The 16638-nt window shown below is 44.4% G+C and overlaps 1 protein-coding gene across 1 annotated transcript in view; it reads left to right on the forward strand.

Annotated features, from left to right (window-relative positions):
- Nucleotides 1-249: 249 nt before the first annotated feature.
- The window catches only part of LOC137361299 (scavenger receptor cysteine-rich type 1 protein M130-like), a 28543-nt gene continuing 12154 nt past the window's right edge, over nt 250-16638 (forward strand). The window contains exons 1-2 of the mRNA XM_068026186.1: nt 250-267; nt 382-562. Of these exons, the coding sequence (XP_067882287.1) occupies nt 250-267; nt 382-562 (199 nt within the window). The remainder of the gene's footprint in view (nt 268-381; nt 563-16638) is intronic.

The following is a 16638-nucleotide window of genomic DNA, read 5'->3' on the forward strand; positions in this document are numbered from 1 at the left end:
TTCGCCACACGGTGCCCATTGATGGGAATATCCGGCTGTCTCCCGGTTCCCTGCTCGTTTGCACCGTTTATTAGTATTTCCATCTCTTTTTTACATGTGTAATATTTACTCCGGGTTTTATTAGGGTTCTGAGTGCAGACTGATGTTCCTATCCATTCATGCCTGGTGAATTCGGAGCGTCCGTGCATTGGGAACCTTTGGGTTTAAAACACTATAACCGCTTGACGATATTTCTGATATTTTACAGAGATGGTGAAGCTGAGACTGGTGAATGGGGGCAGTCGGTGCGCTGGGAGAGTGGAGATTCACTACAGGGGACAGTGGGGGACTGTGTATGGCTCGTACTGGGACCTGCCAGACGCCGCTGTTGTGTGTCGGGAGCTGGGCTGCGGGACCGCGGTCTCTGCACCGGTCCGGGCTCACTTTGGGGAAGGGTCCGGACCCGTTGTGACGAGTGATGTAGAGTGCAGCGGGACTGAGGCCACTCTGCAGGACTGTCAGTCAGAGCAATGGGATCACTATCCCTACTCACACTTCAATGATGCCGGCGTCGTCTGTTCAGGTAAAAATCTTTCTCAGTCTCTCATCTCCTGCCGCGGCTGATAGAATCTGGGAAGAAGCAAAGGTAAAACAATCCGGGACGGTCCGTACCTGAAAAATCAGATGTTAATAATTCCAGTAATCTCCGGTTAGAATTAATGTTAATATTCGGATCACTGTTTAAAATTATATCATTATCACCATATTTAATAAACATTCTCCACCGGCAGCAGCAAATACCTGATACTCAGCACATTTACAATACAGACAGTGCAGTTTCCATTGAGATTTTCCCGAAAGCCGCAGAAAATGATCTGAACCGATGGAAATGTCACAATCTCAATCGAACTCGCCATTCATCAACCCAGCAGCCGCTACCTGGCATGCACGGTCAGACCGGCTGTCCGCCTGCAATGATCGCTTCGCCTCAGATTTGATGTATTACACAGATTGTGAAGCTGAGACTGGGGAGCAGGGGAGGGAGGGAGGCAGGTTTCTCAGCCTCGGGGAGCTGAAGTAATGGGTCCGCAGTTATTGTGGGTATCACAAGAGGAAAGTGCGCATTAAGATCCCACCGCTGCCTACGCATTGCCTTTTAAATTTTAGGAAATATTGAGAAAGTAAAATGCACAGAATATTAAACAAAGGAGCTAAGATAGTTCAGTAAGTAGCTGCAACGATTAAACTCAACACCGTTGAACTATTGGAAGAAAGGAGGCGAGTTTGCCTGAAAACATGGCCAGTAATGAGGATAGCAAAAGTCTTCAAGAGGATAAAGCGAGGCTGGTGAAATGGGCGGACAGGTTGCAGATGTAATTTGATGCAGAGAAGTGTGAACTGATACATTCTGGTTGGAACACGGAGGAGAGGCAATATCACAGAATCACTGAACTGTTAAAGTGCAGAAGGAGACTATTCGGCCCATCATGACTGCATGGGCTCTCTGAAAGAGAAATTCACTCAGTTCCATTTCCCTGCCTTCACTCCATAACTCTGCACATTCTTCCTTTTCATATAACTGTCTAGTTCCATTTTGAATGCTGCAATGGAACCAGCTTGCACCACGTTCTCAGACAAACATTCCAGATCTTTAACACTCGCTGCATGAAAAACTTTTTCCGCATGTCACTTTAGCTTATTTTACCAAATGCATTAAATCGGTGCCATTTCCTTCTCGATCCTTTCACCAGTGGAAACAATTTCTCTCTCCCTACTCTGTGCAGAATCCTCATTATTTTGAATATCGCTGTCTATTCACCTCTCAGCCTTCTCTTCTCCAAGGAAAACAATCCAAACTTCTCCAATTTATCTTCATGACTGAAATTCCTCATCCCTGGAACCATTCTCATGAAACGTCTCTGTATTCTCACCAATGCCCTCACATCTTTCCTCACGTGCGGCGCCCAGAACTGGATGCAATGCTCCAGCTGAGGACGAACTAGTGTCTCATACAAGTTCAGCATAACTTCCTTGCTCTTGCACTCTATGCACCTATTAATAAAGCCCAGGGCCGTGTATGCTGTATTTAACGCTCTCTCAACCTAGCCTGCCACCGTCAATGAATCATGCACTATTAAACCAAGGTCCCTCTGCTCCTGTATCCCCTTTAGAACTGAACTGTTCATTTTATATTTTATCTTCATGTCAGTCCGACCAAAATGAATCACTTCACATTTCCCTGCATTGAACTTCATCTGCCAACTGCCTGCCCAGTCCACCAACTTGACAATGTCCGTTTGAAGATCTGCACTATCCTCCTCACAGTTCACAATACTTCCAAGTTTTGTATCATCTGCAAACTTTGAAATTGTGCCCTGTACACCAAAGTTTAGTTCATTTATATATATAGACAGGGACCTGAAGATTGAAGGATACATGGAATTTAGGAAGGGCAAGAAGCTAGGAATAGGTGGAGGGGTAGCTCTGTTAATTAATGATGGTATGAGCACAATGGTGAGGGATGACCTAAGTTCAGGAGACCAGGATGTAGAAGCTGTTCGGGTCGAGATGAAAAATCATTAAGGCAAGAATTTGCTTGTCAGAAGTGGTGTACAGACCACCTGACATTAACCACACTGTGGGGCAGGTTATAAATGAATAAAAAATGGCAGCCTGTCAGAAAGGTACAGTGATAATTAGGGGCGGATTTTCGCCTAAATTTAGACTGGAAAAGTCAGATGGGCAGAGATAGCCTCGATGAGGACTGCATAGAATATTCTCGGGATAATTTCTTGGAACAATACCTTGTGGAGCCAACCAGAAAGTAGGATATACTAGACCTGGTATTGTGCAAAGAGGTAGGAATAATTAATGACCTCACAGTTAAGGCGCCCCTAGGTAGCAGCGATCATGATATGATAGAATTTTACATTCAGTTTGAGGGAGAGTAGAGTGGGTCCAAGACTAATATTTTAAACTTAAATAAGGGCAATTATGAGGACATGAATGCAGAGCTAGCTAAAGTAAATTGGCAAATCAGGTTACGGGATAGGTCAATAGAGTTTCAGTGGCAGACATTTAAGGGAATATTTCAGAATACAGAATTTCTCACATTTGAACGAGAAAGAAACATTCCAAGAGTGGGTCCCACCATCCGTGGTTAAGGAAAACAGCCAAAGGTCGTATCAAACTTAAAGAAAAAGCCTGTAATTGCGCAAAGATGGGAGGCAGGTCAAAAGATTGGACAGAATATTTTTTAAAAAACAAAGGATGACTAAAAGATTGATAAGGCACGTAACATTAGAGGACGAGATAAGGCTAGATAGATATATAAGGACAGATAGTAAGAGTTTACATATATACATATATTTTTAAAAATAAAGAAAAGAGGTAATAAAGTGAGCGTTGAACTTATAAAATGTGAGTCTGGGGAGTTAATAATGGAAAATAAGGAGATGACAGATGAATTGAACAGATATTTGGCATGGGTCTTCACTATTGAGTACAAAAGTAACATCCCAGTTTTAGCTGCAAGTCGGGAAATGGAAGGGACGGAGGAACTCTGGAAAATTGCAAACACCAGGGAAAAGGTACTGAGCAAATAGGTGGAGCTGCAGGCTGACAAGTCCCCGGGACCCGATGGACTTCATCCTCGGGTGTTAAAAGAAGTGGCAAGTGAGGTAGTTGATGCGTTAATTTTAATTTTCCAACATTCCCTAAATTCGGGGAAGGTTAATTTAGATTGGAAAATAGCGAATGCAACTCCTTTAGACAGAAAGGGAGGGAAACAGCAAGCAAGAAACTATAGGCCAATTAGTTTAACACCTGCCTTAGGGAAAATGTTACAAGCTATTATTAAAGATGTTATCGCAGGGAATTTAGAAACATTCAAGGTAATCAGGCATAGTCAACAGGGATTTGTGAAAGGCAGATCATGTTTAACCAATTGATTGGAGTTCTTTGAGGGAGTTACATGTGCTGTTGGTAAAGGGGAACTGGTCGATGTATTGCACTTAGATTTCCAGAAGGCATTTGAGAAGGTGCCACATCAAAGGCTATTGCAGAAAATAAAAGTTCATGGTGTAGGGGGTAACGTATTAACATGGATGGAAGATTGGTTCGTTCACAGGAAACAGAGAGTAGGCATAAATGGGTCATTTTTTTGGTTGACAAGAAGTAACGAGTGGTGTGCCATAGGGATCTGTGCTGGGGCCTCAACGTTTCACAATTTATAGAAATGACTTAGATGCAGGGACCGACGGTATGCTTGCTAAATTTGCTAATGACACAAAGATAGGTAAGAATGTAACTTGAGAAGAGGACAAAAGGAGTCTGCAAAGGGATAGAGATAGGTTAAGTGAGTGGGCAAAGACCTGGCAAATGGAGTATAATGTAGGAAACTGGGAAATTGTCCACTTTGGGAGTATGAATAGAAGGGAAGCATATTATCTAAATGGTGAGAGATTGCAGAGCTCTGAGATACAGAGAGATATGGGTGTCTTCGTGTATGAAACGCAAAACGTTAGTATGCAGGTACAACAAGTAATTAAAAAAGCTAGGAAAATGTCATCATTTATCGCGAGTGGAATTGAATACAAAAGTAGGGAGGCTATGCTTCAGCGACACAGGGTATTGGTGAGACCACATCTGGAATATTGTGTACCAAACTGGTCTCCTTATTTAAGGACTGATGTAAATGCGTTGGAGGTAGTACAGCGAAGGTTTACTCGACTAATATCTGGAATGGGTGACCTGCTATACAAGGAAAGATTTGACAGGCTGGGCTTGCTTCCGCTGGAATTTACAAGAGGAAGAGGTGACATGATTGTAACATATAATATCCTGAGAGGTCTTGACAGGGTGGTTGTGGAAAAGATGTTTCCCCTTGTGGGAGAAGCTAGAACTAGGGGTCACTGTTTAAAAATAAGGGTCTCCCATTTAAGACAGAGATGAGGAGAATTTTTTTCTCAGTGTTTTGTGACTCTTTGGAATTCTCTTCCTCAAAAGGCAGTGGAAGAAGAGTGTTTGAATTTTTTTAAGGCAGCGGTAGGTTGATTCTTGATAACCGGGCGGCACAGTGGCGCAGTGGTTAGCACTGCAGCCTCACAGCTCCAGGGGCCCGGGTTCAATTCTGGGTACTGCCTGTGTGGAGTTTGCAAGTTCTCCCTGTGTCTGCGTGGGTTTTCTCCGGGTGCTCCGGTTTCCTCCCACAAGCCAAAAGACTTGCAGGTTGATAGGTAAATTGGCCATTAGAAATTGTCACTAGTATAGGTAGGTGGTAGGGAAATATAGGGGCAGGTGGGGATGTTTGGTAGGAATATGGGATTAGTGTAGGATTAGTATAAATGGGTGGTTGATGTTCGGCACAGACTCGGTGGGCCGAAGGGCCTGTTTCAGTGCTGTATCTCTAATCTAATCTAAACCAAGGGGGTGGAAGGTTATCGGGGGTCAGTGGAAATGTGGAGTAATCAGTTCAGCCATGAACGTATTGAATGGTGGAGCAGGCTCGACGAGTCGAGTGTCCACCTCCTGCTCCTAATTTGTATGTTCATACGTATGTTCTTATTAACAGGGTATATCTGATACATCCTCTTTATTAATTTAAACCCCTCCAGTATCTGAATTACCTCCTCTGTAACCATTGCCCGGGGTGCATCTTCTTCCTTGGCAAAGACAGGCGCAGAGAATTTAGATAATACCTGAACTATACCCGCTACCTCCACATGTAAATCCTCTTTCTGATCCCTCATCGACCCCACTCCTCCTTTTATCACCCCTTTACTATTTCTCTGTCTATAGAATACTTTGGGATTTCTTTTAATGCTTGCTGCCAGTCTCTTTTCAAGGGTACAATTAGAAAGTGGCTGCAGCCAACAGTCCCCTGGGAGTCTTTTTGATCAAATCGTTGAAGGTAGCAGGGCAGGTTGAGAAATTGGTTAATATTCAATGGGATGTTGGCCTTTTTAAGTGGCGGTATAGTGTAAAAAAGTAAGGAAGTTATTATGAACTTTTGTGGAACACTGGCTTCACCTCAACTGGCGTATTGTGTACAATTCAGGGCACGGGACATTAGAAGAATGTGAATGCTATAGAATGGGTGCAGAAAGGATTTACAAGGAAGGTTCAAGGGATGAAAGACTTCAGTTACAATGATAGTTTGGAGAAACTGTGGTCGCTCTCCTGAGAACAGAGAAGGCTGCGTGGAAATTTGATAGAGGTGTTCAAAATCATGAGGGGAATAGACAGAGTAGATAGAGAGAAAGTGTTCCTCTTGGCAGAAAGGTCAATAACCAGAGAACACTGTTATAAGGTGGATGGGATAAGAACCAACGTTGACATGAGGAATAAGTTATTTACACAGCGAGTGGCTAGGATCTTCTGGAATGTTCTACCTGCGAGTCTGATGGAGACAGATTCAATTGTGGCTTTCAATATGGAATTGGACAAGCACCTGAAGAGAAAATCTTTGCATGGCTATGGGGAAAGGGCAGAAGCATAGGACCAGCTGAGGAGCTCTTGCTGATAACCAGCGTGGACACAACGGGCTGAATGTCCTCCTTCTGTGTTGTAAACATTCTATGATTATATGCTGACTGTTGCATCTTGCTGGTCAGAAGCTGTCTGTTCAGTTTTTAAACCTAAAACTGTGAATGTGGTTTCAAGGTAATTAATTGCATACTTTGAAGGGTGATCATGACAGACTGTAGAAAACTGGCTGCAAAACAGTCAACAAAGTGTGGGTTAAAGGTAGTTATTCAGACTGGCAAAAGGTGAGAAGTAGTGCGTGACAATCCATGCCAATGAGCTACTGCTGTGCAAATGCTTTCTATTTCTCGGTCCATTCCTAAATTTACAGTGCACAACATTAAGAAGCGGCTGAGCACACTGCACATAACAAAGATTCGGGGCCCGATAACACTCCAGCTGCAGTGCTGAAGATCAGTGCTCTAAATCTAGCAACAACTGGAGCCTAGCTGATCCAGTACAGTTACAGCACTAGGATCCAACTGATACGGTGGAAAATTGCCCTGTTGCATACTTCCTCGAAAAGCAGGGAAACACTGACCAGTTCGCACCCAATCAACCGACTCCCATCAACAGCAAATCTTTCCTTGTGCTGGGTATGACTCCCCTTTCAACGTATCTCTCTGAAAATAATCCTCAATGTTTTTGTATTTTCTGTAGCTTTGTTAACCCGTATTGCTGTTGTATTCATTTTTCTATCTGTACCCCTGAATCCCATTGCTCCTCGACACAATTTAGATTATCATTGTCCAAGGAAAATGTGTTCTCATTCTTCCTACCCTAATCTGTAAGTGTACATTTATCTGCATTAGAATTCATTTACAATTTCGTTAACGTCATGTATTTTATCACAATTTGCCTTAGTATTAACCATTGTCCCAAGTACATGTCATTAATGAATATTGTAATTGTATGTCCCTTTCCTGAGTCGAAATCATTTATGCAAAATATGATCAATAGTACTCCCAGCATCAGTTCTTGTCGCACAATACTTCTTGCACAGTTCTAACTGCCCAAAATACTTTTTGTTTGCACACAGCTGAACACTACTGTAGATGTGCCCTGACCAGGATTTTTTTTAGCTGTAGCATCATTTCTAGCCCCTTGTATTCCGTTCCTCCAGATATAAAGCCCAGCATTCCATTTGCTGTTTTTTTTTCTGTCCTTGCCCTTGATCCTGAAGTCTATTTTCCGTTTTTTCACCATTTCGAAAATACTGGAACATTTTAAATTCCAAATTGGATACCTCACACTTGCCAATATTGTAATAGTTTTACACAGTCACTTAATCTACTTTTTTTCTTGTTGCAAATTTATGCTTAAAATATGCATGATGACAATATCGTTGATTTTTTTCAATGGCAATATTGAGTATGTCAATTATATGTGGCTTTCTATTCAACCATCTAAATCATTAATAAATAGTAGAGGTTCCTGTGGGACGGCGCCATCACATCCTGCCCGTTAGATGATCTGCCCATTATCCCTGCTGTCTGTCTCCTGCCACTTAGCTCACGTCCTAAGTAGTCAATAATTTGCTCTAAATCCTATGAGCTGCAACTTTAGCTAACAATCAGTTATGAGGGATTTTGTTGTTTGCTTTCTGGAAGTCCATCTGATTAACATCCATTGAGCTTCCCCTGCCCTCTACTTTAGTTACCTCCACAAAACAATTGATCAGGTTCATCAGGCATGATCTACCTTTTACAAATGCATGTTGCCTATCTCTGATTGGCTGCAACTTTTCAAGGTGATCAAACACTCCAGCTTTAAATGTACACTCTAGTAATTCCCTGACAACAGCTGTTAGGCGAACCAATCTATAATTCCCTCGATTCCCTCGCTAACATACTTTAAATAGCCGTGTAACAATTGCAATTTTCTAATTACTGTCCCAGCAGTTTGCTCTCAATCATTAACAAAGTGATGGAAGGTGTTGTTTACAGCGCTATCAAGCAGTACTTACCAATAAACTACTCACTGATGCTCAGTTTGGGTTTGTCGGACCACTCAGCTTCAGGCCTCATTACACCCTTTGTCCAAAAATGGAAAAAAGAGCTGAATTCCAGAAGTGAGATGAAAGTGACTGTCCTCGACGTCAAGGCAGCTTTTGGTCAACTGTGGCAACAAGGAACCTTAAGAAAAGTGACGTCCATGTCCATACTGATGCAAAGTAATTATGTATAATTCCCGCCATTTCCTTATTTTCATTTATAATATCACCATTGTCATTTTAATGAGGCCACATTGGTCTTACTTACAAACTTTTTTCGAAATTATTGTAAAAGTATTGTAGCTCTTGCGATCTATTTTGTCACCCTTTGCTATTCTTTGTATATCTGCCATTCACGAGAATCTGGGCTCTTTTCCCTATTTTTCCATGTTTTTGTTTTCTTTTATACTTATGATGTTACTGTGTCTTGCATGCCAGTCCATGATAGATGAGGTGAGTTTGGAATTGGACCATTCAAAGCTGTGGTCATTGCGTTGAGTTTACTTGACGATGGCAGGCTTGTCCCATTCACTGCATCAGGGAAGGTATGGAGATCTATAAACACCACAACGTCCCCCTAACAGTGGCCTGCTCCTCAGTGGATATCTGGTTGTCTCTCCTCAAGAGACACACCATCCCCTGCTCTGCAGCCAACATACCACGACCAGAACAATAGTATGGATTGACCTGCCACGATACACTGTAGCTGACCAAACAGCAGCAAGCACAATGGCATGTACCGACCTTTCACGGAATATAATTAACAGACCAATAGCAGCTAGAACAAGCACCTGTAATAACCTAAGATCCTGTCCATATTCCCATTCTCCACTACATATAAACCGATCGCTTCCACCAGTTCCAGTTGTTTCTCCAGACAATGGACAGAGTACACTGCCCAAAACGTCGAGGTCTGCGAGTATTTCTAGCAACTGTTTTGTCAAGAAAGCAACAGCTGTTTTCACCGCAGATTCAAGTGTTGTAAAGCTGTAAAATTGTCTTACTCAAATATTGCATGTTTTAGTTTTTCCTCTCCAGGTATTGCCTATTTACGTTAGATTTCCAACTTTGCTCTACCCCCTCAGCCAGCCCCCACCAGCTTCCCTTCATCCACTTACAAGTTTAAGATTCCTGTAACAACCTTATTTATCCTTTATTCTAGGACCCTGATCCCAACCCGGTTCAGGTGAAGCGCATTCCAACAGAACAATTATTTAATATCCCAGTACAAGTGGTGGGTACCATAAAAAGTAACACCTCTTTCCAACATCAACACCTTCAACCACGTGTTGACCTCCCTATTCCCCCACCCCCCACTCCCAATTCAAATGTGCAAGCGGCTTGTATAATAATCCAGAGATTACAATCCTTGAGATCTTCTTTTATAGTTCAGCACCAGGTACTCTCTGAAAAGAAACTCTTGCCTTTTCTTTCCTATGCTGTTGGTCCTTGCATGGTCCAAAACGACTGGATATTTCCCCTGCATTCTTGCAATCTGATTTGATATATCCCTCACTTCGCACAAGTTGGGCAAATACTGTTTGTGACTCCTAATACCCTAATGACTGAACTACTTAAAAGTATCAAATTATGCTCCACTCCTCCACCTTTTGCACAGCTTCCTGTTCCAACGTATCACGGTCAACATTCTGGCTGTCCTTCTGACAGTCTTCATCCTTATCCTCACAAATAGCCAGTACATTGTTCCTGTTGGAAAGATTCATTTTCTGCATATCCTCGTTCACCAACAAATCTGGATTTCCATTACTGTGGACTAGAAGCTGCAACAACCTCATTCTGACCCCGCACCTCTCTACAAGATGTGACTGAAATCTGCAGCAAACTGTCCAATACTCCTCTTGCTGCTGTCTGTGTTGGGGTATCTCCAATTCCCACTCCAGCTTTATGGCCCAGAGCCAGAGAGTTTGCAGGTGGATACATCTACTACGGTCATTTTCCCTCGGGATAATTGCGTCATCCACAAAATCCTATATCCTGAAAAAAATAACTGCTCTGCCATAACTTAGTCTGTCTTTATTTTAGAGTTAAAATTATTTGTAGATGCATTTTAGGTTTAAAGCTATTTTACTGGTCTGCTAATGCCGAAACACTGAGCACTCACCAATTAACTTAATACTTATTTGAAACTTATCCACGTCCCCTCATACTCTGACTTGACAATTGCTTCCCCTCTATTTGTCTGGTGTCTGCTTCTCCCAATAGGCTCTGCTGCTGCTGGCTGTGGTGCTGTGTTAAATCAGTGACTCCACACACTTTCTCAAGCTGAACAGACAAAACAAAGCACTTCGTTATAAACCCACGCCATCTGCCACTCAGAAGGACAAGCACAGCAGATGGATGGTAACAGCGCCATTTGCAAGTTCCCCTCCAAGCCGCACACCATCCTGATTTGGAACTATATCAACGTTTCTTCACCGTCGCTGGGTCAAATCCTGGAACTCCCTGCCGAACAGCACTGTGGGTGTACTGAGAGCGCATGCGCTGCAGCAGTACAAGAAGGCGGCTCACCACCATCTTTGCAAGGGCAATTCGGGTTTGGTAATAAATGCTGGCCGAGCCAAAAACCTCCACTCCCTGTGAAAGAATAAAAAAAAACAACCTCCTTTTCCCCCTCTGCACCGAATACTTTCTCTGAGCAAACTCTAACTTCCCACTATGTTCATAATGTATTCAGTTAACATTGCAATCTGTGGTTACACTCTGCCTTACTAGAAGACTAAAAATGGAAACATAGAAAATAGGAGTAGGAATAGGCTAGTCGGCCCTTCGGGCCTGCCAAGCAATTAAAAAAAAACATGTTTGATCATCAAATTCAGTACCCTCTTCCGTTTCGTCCCCATACCCCTTGATCCCTTTGGCATTAAGAAAGATATCCATCTCCTTCTTGAAAATATGTAATTGTTTGGCCTCCCCTGCCTTCTGCGGTAGAGAATTCCGCAGGTTCACCACCCACTGAGTGAAGACATTTCTCCTCATCTCGGTTCTAAATAGCATACCCCATATCCTGAGGCTGTGACACCTGGTTCTGGACTCTCCAGCCATCGGGAACATCTTCCCTGCATCGAGCCTGCCTCGTCCTGTTCGAATTTTATAGGTTTCTATGTGGCTCTATCTCGTTCTTCTAAACTCTAGTGAATATAGGCCCAGTGGACCCAATCTCTCCTCATACGTAAATCCTGCCATCCTAGAAACCAGCCTAGTAAATCTTCTTTGCACTCTGTCCATGGCAAGGCAGGAGCTGTGTTTTAAAAGTAAGTACTTACTGTTTTACTTACTGTTTTCCTTGTCTTTGAGTTTCTTTTGGCGCCGGAGGAACCGGAAGCTGGTCGGCAGCGAGGACTCCTGGGTGGGTATTTTCCTTAAAGGTGCGGAGCTGAGTAAACCCGAGCCACTACACATGTAGTGTCTCCCACCCATCCTCCTCCTCTAACCTAATAATAAGACCCTTTTTACCCTCCTCCTCTAACCAAAAAGGACTGAGCAGGTAAGCTATTTACTGTTTTTGTTAATATCTATAGTTGTACTTAACTAAGGGGTAATTGAATAAAAGAAATGGCAGCCAGTGTAGTGTATTGCTCCTCCTGCAGAATGTTCGAGGTGAGGGAAACCTCCGGTGGCCCTGCCGACTTCACCTGCTGGAAGTGCATCCGTCTCCAGCTCCTATCAGACCGTGTTAGGGAATTGGAGCTGGAGCTGGATGAACTGAGGATCATTCGGGAAGCTGAGGGGTTGATAGATAGAAGCTACACGGAGGTCGTTACTCCACAAATCAAAGGCAGCTGGGTAACAGTTAGAGGTGGGAAGAGGTCAGTGCAGGGATCTCCTGTGGTCGTTCCCCTCAACAACAAGTATACAGTTTTAGATACTGTTGGGGGGGACGGCCTATCGGGGGCAGGCTGCAGTGACCGGGCCTCTGGCACGGGGTCCTGCACTGTGGCTCAGAAGGGAAGGAGGGAGAATGGGAGAGCACTAGTCATCGGGGACTCGATGGTGAGGAGTACGGACAGGCGGTTCTGTGGGCGCAGGCGAGACGCACGGATGGTTTGTTGCCTCCCTGGTGCCAGGGTCCGTGATGTTTGTGATCGCGTCTTCAGGATCCTTAAAGGGGAGGGGGAGCAGCCAGAGGTCGTGGTGCACATTGGCACCAACGACGTAGGAAGGAAGGGTGGCACAGATGTTAGAAGTGAGTTTAGGGAGTTAGGCTGGAAGCTGAAAGCTCGGACGGACAGAGTTGTTATCTCTGGTTTGTTGCCGGCGCCACGTGATAGTGAGGCTAGGAATAGGGAGAGAGCACAGCTGAACACGTGGCTGCAGGAATGGTGTAGGAGGGAGGGCTTCCAGTTCTTGGATAATTGGACTGCATTCTGGGGAAGATGGGACCTGTTCAAACAGGACGGGCTGCATCTGAACCAGAGGGGCACCAATATCCTGGGAGGGAGGTTTGCTAGTACTGTTCGGGAGGGTTTAAACTAGTTTGGGAGGGGGATGGGAACCGGACTTGTAATCCAGGGACCAGTGGGTCCACTCAGAAAGACAAAGAGTGTAGTGAGGTATTGGGGAAGGTAGCACTGTCGCAGAGGACAGATGGGCACGGAGAAGGGTTAAAGTGCGTATACTTCAACGCAAGAAGCATCAGGAATAAGGTGAGTGAATTGAAGGCGTGGATGGGCACTTGGGACTACGATGTTGTGGCCATCACTGAAACGTGGATAGGTGAGGGGGAGGAATGGTTTTTGGAGGTACCTGGTTATAGATGTTTTCATAAGATTAGGAATGGTGGTAAAAGAGGTGGGGGGGTGGCATTGTTAGTTAGAAATAGTGTAACAACTGCTGAAAGAATTTTCGAGGAGGATCTGCCGACTGAGGCACTGTGGGTTGAGGTCAGGAACAGGAAAGGAGCAGTCACCTTGATGGGAGTTTTCTATAGGCCCCCCAATAGCAGCAGGGAGGTGGAAGAGCAGATTGGGAAACAGATTTTGGAAAGGAGCAGAAGTCACAGGGTAGTAATTATGGGGGATTTCAACTTCCCAAATATTGATTGGCAACTCTTTAGATCGAATAGTTTGGATGGGGTAGTGTTTGTGCAGTATGTCCAGGAAGCTTTTCTGACTCAGTATGTAGACTGCCCGACCAGAGGGGAGGCAATATTGGATTTGGTACTAGGTAATGAACCAGGGCAAGTGATAGAGCTGTTGGTGGGCGAGCACTTTGGAGATAGTGATCACAATTCTGTAGCATTCACTGTGGTAATGGAGAGGGATAGGTATGTGCAACAGGGCAAGGTTTACAATTGGGGGAAGGGTAGATATGATGCTGTCAGGCAGGAACTGAGGAGCATAAGTTGGGAGCATATGCTGGCAGGGAAGGGCACGGTCGAAATGTGGAACTTTTTCAAGGAGCAGATAGTAGGGGCCATTGATAAGCATGTCCCTGTCAGACAGGGAAGGGATGGTCATGTGAGGGAACCGTGGTTGACAAGAGAGGTTGAGAGTCTTGTTAGGAAGAAGAAGGATGCGTATATAAAGTTGAGGAAAAAGGGCACAGGCATAGCTCTGGAGGGATACAAGATGGCCAGGAAGGATCTGAAGAAAGGGATTAGGAGAGCTAAGAGAGGGCATGAAAAATGCTTGGCGGGTAGGATAAAAGAAAACCCCAAGGCCTTTTACGCGTATGTCAGAAATATGAGGATGACTAGGGGGACCGTAGGTCCGGTCAAGGACAATAGCGGGAGACTGTGTGTTGAGCCGGAAGAGATAAGTGAGGTTTTGAATGAGTACTTCTCTTCGGTATTTACAAATGAGAAGGGGTGTATTACTGAAGAGGACGGTGGGAAGCAGACTGGTAAGCTCGAGGAAGTGCTCGTTAGGAGGGAAGATGTGTTGGGGTTTTTGAATAACTTGAAGATAGACAAGTCTCCCGGGCCTGACGGGGTATATCCAAGGATGTTATGGGAAGCAAGGGATGAAATTGCAGAGCCGCTGGCAATGATCTTTTCATCTTCTCTGCTGACGGGGGTGGTACCAGGTGATTGGAGGGTGGCGAATGTTGTGCCCCTGTTCAAGAAAGGGAATAGGAACAACCCTGGGAATTACAGGCCAGTTAGTCTTACTTCGGTGGTAGGCAAGTTGATGGAAAAGGTGCTGAGGGATAGGATTTCTGAGCATCTGGAAAGACACTGCTTGATTCGGGACAGTCAGCACGGTTTTGTGAGGGGTAGGTCTTGCCTCACAAGCCTGATTGAATTCTTTGAGCAGGTGACCAAGCAAGTGGATGAGGGTAAACCAGTGGATGTGGTGTACATGGATTTTAGTAAGGCATTTGATAAGGTCCCCCATGGTAGACTTATGGAGAAAGTCAGGAGGCATGGGATAGTGGGGAATGTGGCCAGTTGGATTAAGAATTGGCTAACTGATAGAAGGCAGAGAGTGGTCTTAGATGGTAAATACTCAGCCTGGAGCCCAGTTACCAGTGGCGTGCCGCAGGGATCAGTTCTGGGTCCTCTCCTGTTTGTGATTTTTATTAACGACTTGGATGAGGAAGTCGAAGGGTGGGTCAGTAAATTTGCAGATGATACAAAGGTTGGTGGAGTTGTGGATACCGAGGAGGGCTATTGTCGTCTGCAAAGGGACTTGGATAGGTTGCAGTGCTGGGCTGAAAAGTGGCAGATGGAGTTTAACCCTGAAAAGTGTGAGGTCGTCCATTTTGGAAGGACAAACATGAATGCAAAATACTGGGTTAACGGTAGGGTTCTTGGGCATGTGGAGGAGCAGAGAGACCTTGGGGTCTATGTGCATAGATCATTGAAAGTTGCAAGTCAAGTGGATAGGGCTGTGAAGAAGGCATATGGGGTGTTAGCGTTCATTAGCAGAGGGATTGAATTTAAGAGCCGTGAGGTGATGATGCAGCTGTACAGGACCTTGGTAAGGCCTCATTTGGAGTACTGTGTGCAGTTCTGGTCGCCTCATTTTAGGAAGGATGTGGAAGCCTTGGAGAGGGTGCAGAGGAGATTTACCAGGATGTTGCCTGGAATGGAGAATAAGTCTTACGAGGAAAGGCTGAACATTCTAGGCCTCTTCTCATTAGAAAGGAGAAGGATGAGGGGTGACATGATAGAGGTTTATAAGATGATCAGGGGAATAGATAGGGTAGACAGTCAGAAACTTTTTCCCCGGGTGGAGCAAAGCGTTACAAGGGGTCATAAATTTAAGGTGAAGGGTGGGAGATATAAGGGGGATGTCAGGGGAAGGTTCTTTACCCAGAGAGTGGTCGAGGCATGGAATGCCTTGCCCGGGGAAGTTGTTGAGTCAGAAACTTTAGGGACTTTCAAAAGGCTTTTGGATAGGTATATGGATAAAGGAGAATGATGGGGTATAGATTAAATTGTCCTTGACAGAGGACAAAGGATCGGCACAACATTGTGGGCCGAAGGGCCTGTTCTGTGCTGTATGTTCTATGTTCTATGAGGAGACCAAAACTGCACACAGTACTCCAGATGTGGTCTCACCAAGGCCCTGAAGTAAGACATCCCTGTTCCTGCACTCAAACCCACTTGCAATGAAGTCTAATGTGTTATGCCTTTGCAGGCTCATTCAAGTTGCAACAGTTTAGACCGTTTCCAGCTGACAGTAATTACCCCAGATCGGACAAACACAGCTGATTGACTGCTGACTGCGAACTTGACTTGCACGATTAACTACCAACATGAACTGCCTTGCAGCTTTTTTATATTGCAAGTTAAATTCTAAATGTTAAGGCTGGATTTCAGTCTTTCACACTAATTACCAAATTCTACACTTCCCACTCTGTTTATAACACATGCAGCTAAAGGTACACACTATGCCTAAAACCTTTGACTTAACTCGACCGACCTCAGAACTTGCAGAAGAACATTGCCCAGGCAATCAATTTCAGTTCAAGAAGAAGGTTCTGACAACGGTTTCAATGGCAAATAAAGTTGAGCAATAACTGCCAGAGATGTCCACATCCCTCATGAAGACAAGCAGCTCCTAAATGGCCTTGTTTTGTATTTGTTCTCCTGATCTTCTCTAGCGCATCTATCAAACCCCTTAAACATTTTAAACACGTCAACTCGATAAGGTCTAATCATTCTAAACGCAATC

This window comes from Heterodontus francisci, unplaced genomic scaffold (assembly GCF_036365525.1).
Source record: "Heterodontus francisci isolate sHetFra1 unplaced genomic scaffold, sHetFra1.hap1 HAP1_SCAFFOLD_435, whole genome shotgun sequence".
NCBI lineage: Eukaryota > Metazoa > Chordata > Chondrichthyes > Heterodontiformes > Heterodontidae > Heterodontus > Heterodontus francisci.